General features: G+C 38.0%; 1 protein-coding gene across 7 annotated transcripts in view; it reads left to right on the top strand.

The window, feature by feature from the left end:
- kcnip4 (potassium voltage-gated channel interacting protein 4) overlaps window positions 1-18,142 on the top strand; it is a 163,570-nt gene that overhangs the window by 81,558 nt on the left and 63,870 nt on the right. Inside the window, exon 1 of one of the 7 annotated variants that reach the window (XM_023347148.1) lies at window positions 2,525-2,980. The exons of 5 other annotated variants lie outside the window; for them this stretch is intronic. In XM_023347148.1, coding sequence (XP_023202916.1) covers window positions 2,923-2,980 — 58 coding nt within the window. In that variant the 5' untranslated portion in view covers window positions 2,525-2,922. Of the gene's footprint in view, window positions 1-2,524; window positions 2,981-17,318; window positions 17,483-18,142 lie in introns of those variants that run through there. One more of the 7 variants, XM_023347145.1, reaches the window with a different exon arrangement.

Genomic DNA, 18,142 nt, shown 5'->3' with positions numbered 1-18,142 from the left:
ATGTGCAGGTTACCTGACAGCTGTTTGAAAAGTTGCAGCAGGGTTACGAGGTGTCTATAAAATTGGCCTGCGAGGAAAAAGGAAATGGAAAGTATTTGTTGTTCAATTCTCTCCATGGGTCCCCTTAGAGATAACCTTGAACATCCAAAACATCTAGGGAGTTCTGCTTCTTTTAGAACAAACAACCTTAAGAAAAACTTTTTCCAGTTCACTTTGACTTTCTGGAGGCTGCAAACTTCTCAGGTACAGATTGGATTTGAGAATTTGCTGTAGTGCACACACAGAAGGAGAAGTGTATCCTTAGTAATGTTGTTATAGACAGCAGGAGCCCAGCAATACACAGGAAGCTCTGCTTCTCCTTGTCCCTTCCTGGTCTGTTCCATCACTTATTTTTCACCAGTTCTGAACTGTAAGACACTGCTTGATGTAAACTTTGGCAGTGTATGATGGCTGCAGCTTCACTGTAAAAGGCTGGAAATCTAATGAAGGGAGTGTCTAATTTTAGTTGGTCTGACTTATGCAGTTTATGGAAGTTCTGTTCTGTGCAGAGAACTGAGCAACACGGCTACAAATTCCCTTGTCGGAGTTTCTCGCCCCATTTCTAAGGAAGATGGGGCGAGATTGGGGTGTGGAGTTTCCGCTTGTGAGCGGACAAAATTGAGAGTTTTGCCTTTTGATTAATCTCTCTTTTCTCCACTACAGCGCTCACATAACCTCAGATTTTAAGTTCTGAACCTGGAGTAGCCATCTGGCTTTCCTACTGTGGTGATCCACTCTTTTAGATTTGCAACTATTGTGACTGCACAAAGAAAAAAACTGCATTTATTTCAAAAGGCGTTGGGTGCAGCTTAGGTTTGTATGCTGTTTCCAGTAAACTGGAAGGATACAGTAGATGCTGGTAACTGTACTGTTTCAGTCTGACCTTACCCTGTGCTTCACCAAGACTTCCTGCAGCTCAGACGAAGCACTTGCGGTTCACAGGAAGCAGGTTAATGGAGTGGGCACAAATTGGTGCTTGATTGCAGTTGTCGGTTGTTCCGCTCCTGAATTGGACCGCCGTCACACAGTTCATGAATTGAACTGCGCGTGGGAGGCTTGGGAGCGGAAGTGTTTTTCATTCTATTTTCTCCTTTTGATGTGACACATCAGGCTCATGTCTGTGCCGCTTTTTTTATTTTATTTTATTTTTTTATCCCAGCAATATAAGGAAAGAGTTGAAACTGGAAAAGATGTGGGAGCTGCTTCTTTTCTCTGACCTGTAGACCCTCACTGTAATCCCCAAGTTTATTCTGAAAGTCAGCCAGTTTCTGCAGAATAAGCAGCAAAAAGGATCAACACCTAGGAGGTAATCTCTTCATTTCAGTGGGTGTGTGACAGCATGGGAAATATCTTTAAGATGAAAGAAGGAAATCAAGCCAGTAGATGCTGACAGTAAATCAATAATCTGTTTATCTCTTGAATGTGATGTTGAATTTTTAGAGAGCTTAAATCAGCTCTCTGATTTACACGATCGCTGTATGTTCTGAATTCCACAAATCTGGACTTTTTGGATAAATGGAAACAAGACGGCTAATGCTAACAGAGATAAGAAGTCATATTTGCAATATGCAATCATTTTGTATGGACGCAACAAAAATGTGGAAGAAGGTGCTCCACTGTTAAAGATAGTGATGGCAGTATTGTGTTTTAGAGATACATTGTCTTTATTAGTAGGAGAGTTAATGATTGTTGATGGGAAATCAGTGGAACCAAAAACAGGTAAATGTTGGAAGACTTTAGATCGGAGCAGGAAAACGACTCCAAAAATACCACTAGATCTACAGTGGAATGGTTTTTATCAAATGCTATATGTGTGTTAGAATGATCTGGTCAAAGTCTAGAACTACATTTGATGAATCTGACTGAATTTAAATTGTTTTGCAGAAGAATAATGGGCAAAAATTTGAGTCTCTATATGTGAAAAGCTATTGACAGTATGAAAGTATTGACTCAAATTGCTGAATACATGTGTAGGCCACACTTTTCAGATAAAATCTCAATATAATACACCTACGTTTGTAGTTGTTACATGAAAAAAGGGGGAGGGGGGAAGGGTAAAGAGTGTGTGTGGTGTTTGCAAGGGACTAGAATTTGGGACATCCATAATGTTTTATTCCTGTTTTCAAGGGTTCAAAGGTGCACATCATCTGCAGTGGGTGGATTGAATAACATCCGCGAGCACAGGAGTGCTCCTGTTCTGTCATTAATGTGTTGATGAAATGGCTCACCGGTGATTGCCTGCAGATAATTTAAATATTTACCCAAGCTGCTTCCAGGTGAAGCCCTCAGCTCCCGCCGTACGCACTCTGGGTCTCAGAGTCAGCTTGATTTCTCCCACAGTCCACAGCAGGAGACGTGGTGAAAACAGAGTAGCTCGTACGGAAAACGACTATCTGCCGCTCGAGCTCGCCCTCTCTCTCTTTTCCCGAGAGAGGAGTGCCAGTAACAGTGCCAGTTGCTGGCTTTCTCTCCGAGCGCTCGAGTACTCCGAATGCTCAACTGGTACAAAGTAGCATTTGCAGAGCAGAGATCAGCTGGCAAGCTCTCACTTCAGAGTGGGAAAAAACAGGGGAAGGGAGGGAGGCTGCAGAGCGTGCGCGTCAAATTCAAAACTCAACCGAGGGCTTTTTTTTTTTCTTTTTTACACCCACTCCTTTCCCTCGATGTACAGCCCACCTCATAAGCTGGATATAAAGGAGAAGTTTGGAGTGTATTGGACTGGGTTTTCATGCGAAGCTCCACGCATCTTTCTCTATCCATCTCTCTGTGTTTCTTTTTTTCCGCTCAATCTGAAGCTTTTGAAGCCTGTCAAGTGTGGGAGTGAAAGTGTGTGAAAGCTTGCAGGACTTGGAGATCAGTAAGTGAGAAAGTCTGCAGGGCATCATGGGAGCTTTAATGGTCATCTTCTCTCTTCAGCCGAAACAAAGACGCAAGACGACAGGTAGGCAAGATTCAAAGAGGATGATGTAGAATAATTTGAGATGTCATCTGTTTGCTTTTTAGCTTATTTGTCTTAGGATTAGAAAATGTCATCATCTGGTCCAGAAAATTCTCCTGTTAATCTTGTTTTTTTTCTCTACAATCCCAAACATTCATGTTGCCACATCAGCAGTGCATGAAATTACCTTGAAATTGGCTACATTTTGCTAAACGCCACACGCCGAACTCCACAAACTCGCTTGACTTTTTCCCCAATTTGCTTTGCCTAATGTTGCTTTTGCAGTAGGAGCACACGCAGCACACCAGAGAGCTGACGCTTGTATTGTGTTTTTACTCCCTGCATTATTATTCCAATCAACATCACGGCAGGCCACCATAACAAAAGACATAGAAGTCAGTTCTTCATTAAAGAACGATAAAAGATTTAGTGGGGCAGCTGGCAGACAATAACTGCCAGGGGTTATATTTAGTGGTGTGGTGGGGAAAGACAGAAGAGATGACACTTAAAGGACGGTAAATCATATTTCACTCGGGGGGTTTGTTGGAGAGCCAGAGAGCAAAATGAATGAGGGACTCTGTAAAACTCAGTGAAGCAATAGATCACTGAGCTCACGGTAATGTGCTATGTAAGCATATTTCATAGAGACCTAGAAAGGAGAACATGGAATACAGAAATAAAGTCCTGCAGTGGACTTCATTAAGATAATATACTGCAGCTTGGATACAGTAGAGGTACAATTATCTCTACTGTAATAAGAGATACAGCAGATTAATTGAGAATTTTCTCATCCAAAATGGTGGTTCATGTTTCTTTGGTATCCCTAAATAAAAAAAAATAAAAAAAAATACAAACAAACATTGTTTGCTATTAATTACTGGGGGAAATGTAAAAATAAGTTCAGATAAAATCCAAATATGACCATTTCAAAACTTGTTTTGCTCTGCTTTATTGGTAAAAGTAGTAAAGATTTATTAAATGAAAGTGTTTTATAGTAACAGCCAATAAAAATAGATATGGCTATAAAAACCCTGTTAAAATACAAATATAAAATTAATTTAGATATTTAAAATTAAAAAACAATTAAAAAAATGAATATACTGTTATATAAACACTGAAACTGCATTACAACAATGTGAGGATGTAAAGAAATATTCAGCTCACAAGACGATCCACAATATTAGGCTCACAGCAATGAGAGAGGATTTTAACAAGATAGTAAAAGATTAAGAATGAACCTTTTTTTATCTTTTCACCAATAGAGCAAACTAAATGAATCATTTCTCACTTGTACAGGCAGGTGTCGGAGTCTGATGTTTTTGTTGACTTTGAGTGAAAACGCTACTGTTCTACAGTAATGCAGTAAGAATGTGTCATTCAGATTAAACGGAGGGGTTTTTTGAATAAAATGATCAGATTTTGCTGTATTATTTTTCCAATAGCTTTTTATTTAAGTTTTTTAGCAAGTTGTGGTTATTCTGACTTTTATCCAAACACACACAGGAGAGATATGTCTTGTACAGGAGAATTAGAAAACAGTGTGTTGATTGACATTTACACAGGTCACCAGTAATTCTAATGCTTAGGCAAAAGGTGGTGATATTTATCACATTAACATAATACAATTTGTAAGGTGGAACTTTCTGAGCATGGCTAAAGCAGTCCTAAGATTAAACAATAACTACTAACACTAGCAACATTGAAGGTTGGGTTATGGAAGGTAGTCTTTTTCCCACAATTGCACTTAATTAAAATGACTTTTTTTTACTGAAGTAATTTGAACTTGCACATTTCTAGAGCCAGCCAGGAACTTCAACTCTCAAATTATAAAATTAATTTCTGAGTAAGATTTAGAAATGTCACTCCAATCAGTTAAATAAAATGTAAAATGCTGTGTGCACAATTGTTAAGCAAATGAATTTCAAGTATTTTAACTATATTATTATTTTTAGGCATAGTTTCTTAATCAAATGCTAGCGAGATGGAGGTGGGGTACTGATGTTTGCTGGTATGATTTATGACCTTTTTGGGTTGAATATGGGCTCAAAATAATCTCCCAAACCTTCGTCCAGTTCTTAGAAGGGACTTTCTTCAAACTATCTGCATATTTCAATCAGACAATGATGTTCATGCAGGGCAATCTTCCATCACATGCATCCAAGTACTCCTCTGTGTGGCCAGCCAGTAAAAATATTAAATATGAAAAATGTACGACTTGGCCACCATCTGACCTGAACCCAATTGAGAAGTTCTGGACAGTTTTCTTTTTTTAAGTGTGAGATTTCCAGTGAAATAAAACAGCCTCTCTGAACAGAGAGTGAGAGGTTGCGGTTGCTGCTGCACAAAAAGTTGATAGTCAAAAGTTCAAGAAACTGTCAGAATCCCTGAAAGAGTCTGATCACTGTTACTGGAGAGAGAGAGAGGTCTGAAATGTTTATTGGAAAGTATTGAGATTTGTTTATAATTCTCACTTAGATGAAAATAAGAAAGTGAGGTAGGAAAACGTCCTTATTTTTTTTTTTTTTTTGCTTAATCGTTATGCACTAGTTGCCCCACTTTTAACCTCACTTTTAGTTTATGTATTCATGTTTGAAATTTATTAACATTTTGGATTAACCGAGAGCACTGTAGTTATTGATTAATAAAAAATAATTCCCAAAAAGAAGATTTTTCTAATAAATGTGCACACAGTATAGTTTATTAATAAACATTTGTAAGCCTTTATTGGTGGTTCACTCGGTCACCATCGCTAACGTTACTACCTGACAAAAAATACTGACTATTTAAATATTTATGTACAACTATTTTGGCTGTAAGCTTAAACGTTTACTGTAAAATCAGCTTGAAAACTACCTGCAGCAACTAAAGTGTAACCGATTGATTGATTGGTGACCTCAACCCTATACACGATTAAAGAATGATGTCAGTCTTTGCATGGGTTTGTAGCATATAGAAAATAGAATTTTCTATATGCTTGCAAATGGTGTCGCACTCTGCCTCACACCATGTAAGGCAAATAATACACTCACTCTTTAAAAGCTTGCAGTTCAGGTTCTCTACCCACTCTGGTTTGAAATAATTTAATTTTTTTCTCCTGCTGCATTTATCCTTGTGTAGAGAAATGATAGTCCAATAAGCACCTACTCAAATTGTAACCTTCTCCAACTCTTCTGGCTCAGCTGTGAGTGTTCCCACCGTGCGTGAAATGCCCCGAAGATAAGAGACCTGCCGGTGCTGCTGTGGTGGGTTTGTCCTTGCGCTTTCAATCATCTAAAATGTCTTGCCTGTTTGTGTCATTGGGAGCTGTTATGAGCTGAAATCTGTGTAGGAGTGAGAGAGGTACGCTCAGCTGCTCAAATGGAAGCAGCAGAACATTAAATACAGTATGAGTCACGTCGCCACTCTGAAATGTTGTCAGTCAGAAGCAGCTGCCTGAATTTAGAGCAAACTCTGAACTTTCGGTGTCGCCTTTTCGGTTGAATTTTTAATGGCGGTAACTCGTAGGGGTGATTGGGTTGTCCAGTTTTGCTGCGTGTTGCTGGCCCTCGTCTCCTTTCAGGCCTTCTGGTGTTTACAGGACTGATTGAAGACGGTGGCCAACCACGGCGAGAGCAGCTGTCACTTTAAAGGTAGCCATCCCACCAATTTCCCATGTTCGCTTACTGCCCCATCTGATCACATTACACAAAAAAACAGGAAAAGCTTGGTGGAATACAACAATCGTCTGTTATATAAGCTGTTCCTGACCCTCTGCTCACTGTAACAACCACGGAGAAAGCGAGCTGAACTTGCTGTATTAGCGCTGCATAAATTAAAATTAAATTCAATTATTGCTTTCCTCGAACTTGAAAAGACCCCAAGTCTTTCAGTCAAAGGCAAATAATGACTGTAAAATTTAAAAAGGACTGTCTGCCAAAGGCACTTTGAATTTATCTCATTAATTTTTCTTCCAACCCATCTGTGACATGCAACACTGTTCACAGAAATACTCCTCTTGTTCAGAAGTGCCTTGGTGTGATTGAGGATTGAGAGAACAGTTAGCATTCACATGATAATTTATTGTTCATATCTTAGCAGATATGAGCCTATTGATGCAGATCGCATCATTAACCACTGACCAGTGAGATTTGCCCTATGGACTCCTATAAAAACAGAGTAGTTATTGATATGAGGTGTGTGTTTTCTACTCCTTAATTATTTCTGGATAAATCACTAAGCTGGATCTCCTGTGCAGCCATTTATCAAAAAAACAGTTTTCCACTGAAGCAAAGGCTGAAGTCTAATTTAACAGAACAAATGTTAACAAAAATAAAATGATCTCTTCAGAAATCCAATTGGAATTGCTTTAAAATTTTTGATTTTTCTGCTGGGGGAAAAAAGTGTTTTTATTAGCCAGTGTGGACATTAAGTATTTGTTTTCTGTTACAAACTCCAGTGCTTTTCACTGAGATTGTATGTGAAAACCAAAATAGAGCATAATGGTTAAATGGAATACCAATTACACAGATAAAAATAGAATATAAAAGTGTATCAACCATTTGTATTCAGTCCCCATTTGATCTGATACAACTGATAAAATCCAGTAACAGTAATTGAGAAGATTTTGCAAGAAAGAATGGTCAAAATTGAACAATATATTCCTGTTCTTTCACTTTACAACACATTATGACTTTGTGTTGGTGTAGCAAATAAAATCCCAGTACCCTGCACTGAAGCTGAGGTTATGTAACAAAAGGTGAAAAAGCTCAAGGCGTTTGAATACATTCAGGACACTCTTTTCTTGAAACAAACTTAGCAGGGGGTAAATCAATTTCCTTTCTAATTTTGATTTTATTCTTGATTTTAGCAACATGTAATATTTGCCCTTTTAAAAAGGAGCTCTTTCATCGCGTATTGCTTTTTTTTTTATTGCTAACTTCACATGTAATTTAAGAAAAGCAGCGACACACCACAGGTAGAGATTCACTGATCAGAACATAGTGGCTGATTTCTGATCTCTGTGAAACTTTGACCTACCTTTTGGTTTTGACTCATTTTAGGAGATTTAGATGTCTTGAACCATAACAAAATCAGTTATGAGAACATTAAAAGGATAGTGGGTCACTGACTATTTGAGGTTCAGTATTAATGTTTTTTTCTGTGTAAAGTAACTCCAAAATATTTAGCAAAAAAGTTGCATATTTTCTGGAGGAGGCATTGTTTATTTTTATATGTAGAAGCAATACTTCTTGACATGTTATTGGCTGGCGTTTCCAATCAGGGATTGCCATTAATGTACCTGGGTCCTCATTGGCTGTGCCCCCTAAAAGCAGAAATAAGGAAGATTGTTAATGTTAGCTTTGATGGCAGTGATGAGACGCTTTCAGTGGTTTGAATTAATTGATATTGGTGTAGTTGGTGTTTGAAATATTAAAATATTAAAGGGTATTATCTGCGTTTTTAGAGGGGGGTCTAAAAACCCTTTATTGTGATTCTTAGCTTAAACAAACACTGAGGGTCCACTGAGTTACATACCGTTTAATTTTTGATACGAGAATCAGGGATGACTTCCTGAGCTTTCACAGAAAATACAATTTCCTTTAAATTACCTTTTACATCTCTTTTCTCCTTTTAGACTTTATTTAAACAACTTAGAAAATATTTTGCTATCAGTAACAACATCCACTACAAATGCTGTTGCTACCATCACCTGTGTGGTGCATTCACTTAAAGATTGGAGTACTGAGTTTCTGTCAGAAAACTCAAAATTGGACAAATTCTAGGCCCTATGCGATCTTCTGGTGCATCTCTAACCCCAAGTTCTGGATGGAAACTTGCTTTGGTTTCTGTATGGAGGTTTCAGTTATTATTAGATCACTTGTCTGTGGTCCTGACCCCAGTCCTTAGATTCTCATATCAGTACTTTAATTTTTAATTGCACAGACATAATGCATACTATGAGTGTGATGGTTATTAAAATGATTACATGTATATCACTCAGTAGCTCTAGAGTTAGAAATGTTCAGACTAGTTTTTTTTTTTAGTATTGCTCTGATATTTTGGGGCAGCCTTTATCGCTGCATTCCTAAAGCACAACGAAGATAGTTCTGTTAGAAGCGATGAGCAATCAGCATAGATGAGCTCTGTGGGTGAATAAAAATGGTCTTGCCTTCCTCCAGACTGAATTTATTGCGTATTGGTAGATAGAAAAGTGAGTCATCATGAAGACCATCCACTGCACCTGAGGATGCAGTCCTGGTGTTAGCATCACTATAATGCTTATGATAAAAAAGAACAGCATTTAGTAAAAACATGCCAGGTCCAAATGGGTTCATCTGAAGATGTTGCCATTGCTCTGTGCGCTAGTTGTAGGGTTAGCTTCATTTAGATTCAGTGTGTCCCTTTAGCAGCTACAGATGGATGCTCAGAAAATTAAGTGTTTGAATTGACTTTCTGCAAACAGACAGCACTGAGTGTATTGGAGACACGCTCTACCCACAGTGATGTTTTTCATAAGCCATTAAGTATTTAGATGGAGTTTAAAATGCCTGAATGCATTACTACAGTTGAAAAACATGCAACTACAAAGACTTGAGTTGTGCCTCATTTTTTCAGGTTTTAACCTCAAGGAGCCAGACTTTTAAGGGGGATGCAATCAATAGATCTTCACAGTTTCTGAAGCTCTTTTAAAGTTTTTCTTTGAACCTTTGATGCCTTGCCATTTTTTAAGAAAAAAATAGATTTCCGAAATACACCATAAACAAATCCTTGCTTATACCAATAATAGTAACTAAATATGAACATACTGTACATGTTAATATTTTTTCCATACTCTTTGTGTTGCTAGAGATTCACAAATCAATCGAAATCAACAGTACACATTGTTTAAACTGTAATACAATTAAATGAAAGTCAAATTAATAAGTCATTTATATATTTTTTGTTGGACATGGACATATGTTTGCTGTAAATATGTCTTTACAGGAATATTTTATTGCAAATCTTACAAGCTGACACATATTCAGCCAGATAAGCTGCCACACTGCCAGTTTATTAGACCATCAAACACACTAACTCTCATGTGTCATGGGCAAATATATTTCCAAACTATCCACTTTGTCTGACTTTTAATGAAGGGAAAAGTGTGACAGTATTCCCTTTAGCCAGCTAATTGACAGCACACAACGTAGTTGACTGGGGGTGGATGTCAACGCTACCCTGAGCTAGAGACAACTCTCCAACCCTTTCTTTGGCATCTCAGTTAAAGCAATTTTCATGGGAAGAAGCAACAAGATGGTAGCGTTGAGACTGTCACTATTGAAAATAATAATAATCTTTTACATTACGAAGTAGCCAATATAGGGTTTGGGTTTTAGTTCAGTTTTCTAAGTCAGCTGGTGTCAGACAGCTAAGGGTTATCAGCATTGCACTCAGAAAACAAATTATACAGTCATTAAGCAGAATGTATATAATTAAGTAATCACTCCTGCAAAACAGATTTGTTGGCCTGTGCTACATTTGTATTTTGGTTGGTTTTAAAAGTTTTTGAGTAACTTTAAACAAAAAAGAAAAAAAAAAAGAAAGGAAGACAACTTGTGAAATGGTGCCAGAAAAGTCCAGTTCCAATTGAATAATTTTACTCTCACTGTTACATGCAGTAACACAGTTAATCTTGTTTTAATGACAGCAGCTGTGATCCAACTTCTTCAACACCAAGATATCAAGGCTTGGTGTGAAAAAGTGTGATTTTTTTATTTTTTTATTTTGCTGATGCAGTTGAAAAAAAAGAAATAATTTTAACACCTAAAGGATACTCGCTGGAATCATTTCTCCAATGATATGACTTTATTAAGCAAGTACAGAGACAATAGGACTCTTAACTTTCAATTTGATTAAAATTAAGTCCATCTGTTCATGTCTAGTAATTTTTTATTTTTTTAGTGTTTAGTATCGAAAGCCTTATTGTAGAAATGTCTGTAATAAATGTATGAACTTTTGTTTTTTTATCCCTAAAGTTACTTACTTTAAATTCCACAAAAACTGACTGAACTGTGGAAATTGGACCCAGAAAACAATATGAAGTCTTAACGTCATACACTGTAAAATGATTTACCATGTACATGATAGAACTCTTCTGGCAATAAAGTACTAGTACATCTCCAAAAATAAAATACTGTGTAAAATTGCAATATTTCTTGCTAGTCATCTCAGAAAGGGAAACTAGAATTATCAGTCTTAGTGACATAGTCCAAGCCTTTGTTTCTTGAAATATTGCTGATTATGGCTCACAGTTAAAGAAAGCCAAAAATTCCCTCCCAGAAAATGTGAAAACTATGAAAAAGATCATTAATAGAAACTCATGGTTCCTCAATCAGCTAACTAACTCAAAACACCTGCGAAGGTGTTCCAAGCCTGTAAACAGTCTGGGTCAGTAGGATGCACAATCATGGGGAAGACTGCTGACTTGACAGATGAACAGACGGCAGTCATCAACAGCGACACACTAAGGAGAAAAGGAACAGGACTGCTGCACATTGCTCTAGAGTCCTGTTTTCAGATGAAAGTAAATTCTGCAAAATCAAGATCGCAGGGTCTGGAAAGATGGAGAAGCACAGAATCGTCGTTGCTTGAAGTTCAGTGTAAAGTTTCCACTCTGGGTGCCATGTCACGTGCCGGTGTTTGTCCAGTGTGTTCTCTGAAATCTACTGTCAACACAGCCATCTACCATAGAACTAGAGCTCATCATGCTTCCCTCTACTGACGAGCTGTGACAAGACGCTGACTTGCAGGACTTAGCACCTGCTCAGCCTGCCAATGACCATAGTGTTCCTGTTCTTGATTGGCCAGCAAATGTCCCTGACCTAAACTCCATAGAAAACCCATGGGCTGTTGTCAAAAGGAAGATGAGACACCAGACCCAACAAGGTAGATGACCTGAAGGCAGTTTTCAAAGCAACACAGTGCCACAGGTTGGTCACCTCCATGCCATGGTTTATTGATGCACTAATTCACGCTAGAGGAGGCCCAACAAAGTATTGAGCTCATAAAAATGTGCATACTTTTCAGAAGCCTGACATACATCTGTTTTTGATTTGTCAGTGTGCTATAATCACTAGAGTGGTGAAAAATAAAAGCTTGAAATCACCAGGTGATGAATAGGTCATACTTTGAGATGTCTGGCAAGAAATATGACACTTTTCTGCTATATTAATTTTTTTAGATGTACCAGTATGTGTCAAAATGATATCAGTTATTTTTTTAATATCAGAGTGTGTGAAGTGTTTCTTCACATGTTCACCCCAACAGGTTTTTAAATTGTAGACTCTGGTTGTTTCCACTTGATGGCAGCAAACTCAAATCAAATACAACTACTGATTTTCCTGCAAGAGGCTGAGATTTGGATTTAGAATGAACATCAGGAATGGACGTTCAAAATGCTGATAGATAAGAGCTACTTGTATTGTGGGATGTTTGATTAGTGCAACTTAGAACTGTTTAAATCTGACCTAGCACAAATGAATCAATTTCAATGAAGCATCGGAGCACATTTAGAAGAATATTAAGTTACTTTATTCAGATCTTATTGGTCCCAGCAGAATACTGAAGAGTCAGCGGTTTTCCCTATAGAGTTAAAACACCTTTTTTTCTCTTCTTCTTCAATTTGATTACCTGTGAGGAGCAAATATAAGGTTGTGTTTTCTTTCCAGGAAGATGTTTTGTCTTCAGACTAACTTGTGCCTGAATTTAACACGATTCAAATCACATTTGTTTGGAATTAACCATTTTATTTGTAGAGTTCTGGCCACACCGGCCTACGTTGACAGTTCCTCCAAACAAATAAGACATTCATTTGTTTTAGTGTCAGGTTGCTGACCTGTGCTTTGTCTCCAGAAGGTCAATCAATTGTAACTGGATTTATTGAAAACACTTTCTTTTTAACATAGGGATTTACCTGGCTGCATGCCGTTTTATTTATAAGTTTCTGTTTATTCCTTGTTCAGGACAAAGAAGAGAGCAATCTGAGCAGCTTTAGTCTTTCACTAGAAACTTGATGAATTATCCAAAGAACAAAATTAGTTTGAATCTGGTCAGTGAGTTCCTAAACAGTGTGCTCCAAATGGAGTTTGAGAGAAAGGGGAAACTGGCCATGAGGATGGATGTAATCACTAACAATACTCTTGTTGGGTGGAGCATTTCAGTCCCTTTAATTAAAAAAAAAATATCCGTTATTACTTTTAAAGTGAAATTATAGGTTGTAATTCATACTGAAGTTTCTTCAAAGAGTTATTATAGATGCTGATATTTGAGGGCAGGAAGGATTGTCTATTGCAGCATAATACAGATCCTGTAGTTACTCAGTTTTCGTACCTGTAGGTACAGTTTCCTGTTCTCAGCAATTTAACACTTGTAATTAATAAACTGACCAGTGAGTAAGAGTACTGAGATTATTTGTTCTCACCATCAAATGCAAAATACTTGCAATTAAAACAATGAACATACTTTTTGTCTCATTTCAAATGTTCATTTTTAACTTTCTATAGGTAAATCACTTGGCCAGTCTGCGCTTCATTATCCTAGTTCACTTTTCCTGCTAGTATGAGTCACTTCCTTCTCATATTTAGTCTGAAACCTTTCTCATGTTACCATCTAATCAGTTTGCAGGTGCTACTGACATTGCCACCTACACCACAGAGCAACCAAGCTCCCCCGCTTCAGCCAGCTCACCACAATGCTATGCAGCGGCAATTACCTTCATCACCAATCATACACTGATTGATGTAGCATACTGTGTGTGATGATGACATGCAAAACCTTGATTATTTTCATTACCATTAGCCCAAGGCCTTGATTATACCCTGCGCCAAGTCCTGAGGTGATTGGAGAACAGATGTTAGAACTTGGAGGAAGATTCTCTGAGATGAGCTAATGTTCTCCTATTAGAGTTGAAAAGAAATGTAAAAAAACAAACTGTAAAATCTTAGGTCTCTTAGGTTAGAAAAACTGAAAGAAATTCTATTAGCTTGGATGTGCCTCCTGTCTTGCTACACCTCCTCTCAGCAGACTTCTACAACATTTTTCTTTCACCTTTCTAATCTTTGCTCCCGAGAAGCTTCCCACACAGTTGTGTGTGCCGCATAGTTCATTTACAGAGCACACACACTCAGTGTCTGCTATATTGAACAAATACTCGGCTTTCACAAAGAAACAGAGGAAACACAAAGAATTTTTTTTGACCACATCGTTTAGGCTTCTTTTCTGAGAGGATCTTATGTGCTGAGCGTATTCAAAACACGCTTCAAGTCTCTTGAAAAGATGATCTTTCTGTGTTCCTCTGGATAACAGTCTACCAAGATCCAGAAATGTTTGGAATTGATCAGAAGATGTTTTTTAGGTCTGCATAAAGAAAAAGAAGACTGTTAACTTTCTTACATGTCCCGTTGTTTATTTCAGGGATCTTCAAATCCAGGCCTTGAGGGTTTGTGTCCTACAACTTTTAGATGCATCTCTGGTCCAACACACCTGAAACAAATGGCTGAATCGTGTCCTTAGTCAAGTTCTCCAGAGTAAAAGTAATGACATAATTATTTGAGTCAGGTGTGTTGAAGCATAAACACATCTACAAGTTGGTTTTTCTTTTAGTGTCTAATGTATCTTTTTATCCATCCATCCATCGTCTGTGGTTCAAGGCCAACTACTGCAGAAACGTATGCACACAAAAAAAAATCTGAAACATCCAGAGATTCACTGTAGATCCATGCCAAAACTACTCATGTTGAGAAATATTTGCAGTATACATTCCAGAAATGTTTAGTATCCATGATATTGAATAATATGAGTATAGATTGCTTAAAAAGGATAAAGTCTATCTAAACCAGGCACTTGAAAAAACTGGAGTTATATCTCCAGCTGAACTTTAAAAACTGTCATTCAGGAGCCTCTTCATAAACTCACTGCAATCAAAGCTTTGAAACCCAAAATAGCAAAGTTTGAAATGAAAAATTTTTTTCAAAGGTTCTAATAAACAAATGAGAAATACTATTTCGATCACTAGATGGTCTAACCTAATTTTTTCTTAGAATAAATTCTTAGAACAAATTAAGTAGAAACAGAGCAGAAATGGGTCTAGATGACCAGACTTGCTAATACCCATTTGGATTGTGGGAAATGAAGGAGTTTGTCGCAAAAAAATTTAGGCAATTAAATTCCAGCCGTCCGCTGACACCAGCCGTCCAAAGAACACACACAGTTTGCCTGAGGAGGTCGGAGCTAACTAAAAAAAAAAAGATCGGAATGGACTGACCTGAAAAAATGACACAAATGGAAATTGTGAATCAAAAAGGAAAAGTGATGTCACCAGTTTGGCAGTATTTTGGATACTTGAAACAAAAAAACCCCAACAAATCAATAATAATTATCGACTTGTGTCGAATTTGAGTCATATTGCCCTGCACTGTAAGAACAACTAACTTTTAGTTAGCAGTTCTCACCACTGATAGTTTCAGAACAAAACTAAAATGAATCATATTAGACCCGTCTTGCTTAACGATATATAGTTCGTCATAAATTCAGTTGTGACCTTGCTTAAAAAGATTTGTTAATCAGAGTGTGCCAGCCAATCAGACATCACTTTTTTTTAAAAACACACGATCAGGCTTCAAGTCAAAGCTGAAGCATTGTAATGAGGGATTATTGTGTTGCACGCTCTAGCAGGGGTCTCAAACTCCAGTCCTGGAGGGCCGCTGTCCTGCAACTTTTAGATGTGCCTCTGCTGCACCACACCTGAATAGAATAATTAGGTCATTAAGGCTCTGGAGAACTTATTTACACAAGAAGGAGGAAATTAAGCCATTTCATTCCAGTGTTTTGTACCTGTGGCACATCTAAAAACTGCAGGACAGCGGCCCTTGAGGACTGGAGTTTGACACCTGTGCTCTAAAGCAACAGGCTTGCTGAGCTCAGACAATGACAGAGGATCATAAAGGCTTAGCCTGGGCAGCACAGCAAGCTGTTTTTGTTTTTCTTTGTTTTGTTAAGGAGCTTTCCAATCAAATCCATTGTGCTGTATGTGCTATACGCACAGTGGATTGTCGTACACTCTGGGTATCTAGTTCGCAGATTATAATTTGGTGCTGAATTAAAGGGCTTTATTGACTAAAGGTAGAAATTACGTGAGGTGAACTGATGGAATTTATTGTAGAACTTATCAAATACAGGGGAAATGTATTTTTGCCTCCATTACACTTTTCTTTTGTGCTGGCTTCATTTATTATTTTGTCATGCTTAATTTTTTTCAGATTGTTAAAAAAATAATAGGAGACAGAGACAACATGAGTAAATGTAAGAGGATAGTTTCCGAATCAATATGGCCCTATGTGGGAAAAGCAATCTCTATCCCTGTGAAAGTATGAATTAACAATAATTAACCACCTCTTTGTAAAGTTTCGTCAGCCACACCCAGGTCTGATCATTGCCAAACTTGTTGAATTGAGAAATCGGTTAAAGAGAACCAGCATGGCACACTTTAGATGTTGTAAAACTCTGAGTCCTCTCATCGGATTCCCAGCTTGGACATTTTCCTCCATATCTTCCCCTTCACTCTGTGACCCCCTTCCCAAAAAGAACAAAACAAGCAGTGAAATTTTAGTTTGAGGTATTTTATAGGAAAGTTACAGATTTTTCCTTTAACCTGCTGATGAAACCCTATCCTGGGAAAATCGACTGACTTAAATCAGTGGAGCTGAGTGGAGGCAAATTGACACCAAAAACTTTTAGATTAATTACAGCAAAACTAAAATAACATAATGGCATAAAGTAAAATAAATAAACCAGATTAAACCAAAGGCAGCCTCCACATTGTGCAGTCAGAAAAATTTGTTGAAAACAAAACTCAGCTGCTATTCAACATGAAAGCATAGTTTAGGTTGTCGCAAATGTTGGAACAAACTCCCCCTGGAAAAACATAAAAACAAACCCATCTTAATTTTAGGTAAACATCAATGCTTTTCTCAATCTCTTGTGACTTAGATCTCGCTGCTAGCATCTGTCACTGGTGACTTGCACTGAAAGTGAGCATTAGTGGACAATCATCCATCATTAGGATGCATCTTCTCTTCTGCCCTTCGGTCTATTATTTATCTTTCTCAATGTGATTACTTCATTCATTCTCCTTTCTCCTTCACCCATTCTCCCTTCACAGCTCTGCATGTATTTTATCTTTGCCTCCCCCCTCCTCCCTCTTTTGCTCCGTCTCTCTACCACTCACTTTTCTCCCCCTCGCTCCCTCTCTGACTTGTGCCGGTCTCTAATCAGAGCCACAGATGCAGGGCTCTTAAAGTGGAGCTAAATGGCCCGCTAGCAGTGCTGTGCACTGGGTTTTTAAGCGTCACCGGCCATGGGCAGGCTGTGACCCGAGCGACATGTTGACTATGAACTTGGAGGGACTGGAAATGATCGCCGTGCTGGTAGTTGTGGTTGTGTTTGTGAAGGTGCTGGAGCAGTTTGGGCTGCTGGAAGCGGGCTATGACGGTAAGGAAATGATAAACTGTTGGCTTTACTTTTTATTTCTCCTTTTGGCGAACTTGTTGGTGACCAGGTTTTGTTTTTGTTTACCTTAATGGTGATTCATTTGCACTAGTTGGAGGAATTTGATAGTTTGGTTTGCTTGGAGGTCTTTCAGAGATGCCACATGTTGCTCACAGGAAGTTGTTCTTTTATAAATTTCATGATAGAATTATTCTACAAACTCTGAGTTATACAAGTGGTATGTGTGGAAGAATGTTTAGTTTTTTGTTTTGTTGTGTGATTGTACAGTTTAATATATAATTAAAAAGCTGGTTTTCTATCTTCTGCTCATTCAGCCGCCACACATGTCTTTTAAGCTATTTTAATTTCCCACGTTCTGTCTCCCTGACTCACCTGACGGCTGCTTATTACCTCAATAGTTAAAGATGACTCATGCATTGCACATTTGACCAACTATTATGATTTACCATCCTCCTTTTAATGATTCCATCCTGCTTCTGGTGTTATTTTGGGATCATTTTTCATATTTGGCAACCGTTGTGTGATCCTGTGCTCAGTTTGACGGTTGCTTATCAAATTAGGATAAACGTGGATTGTTTGTGAAAGCTCGCATCATCTGTGAGCTGGATAACCTGTTTATCCAAATGAGAGTGAGACAGCTGA

The sequence above is a fragment of the Xiphophorus maculatus genome, chromosome 14 (assembly GCF_002775205.1).
Source record: "Xiphophorus maculatus strain JP 163 A chromosome 14, X_maculatus-5.0-male, whole genome shotgun sequence".
NCBI lineage: Eukaryota > Metazoa > Chordata > Actinopteri > Cyprinodontiformes > Poeciliidae > Xiphophorus > Xiphophorus maculatus.
This window is presented reverse-complemented; position numbering and strand designations above follow the sequence as displayed.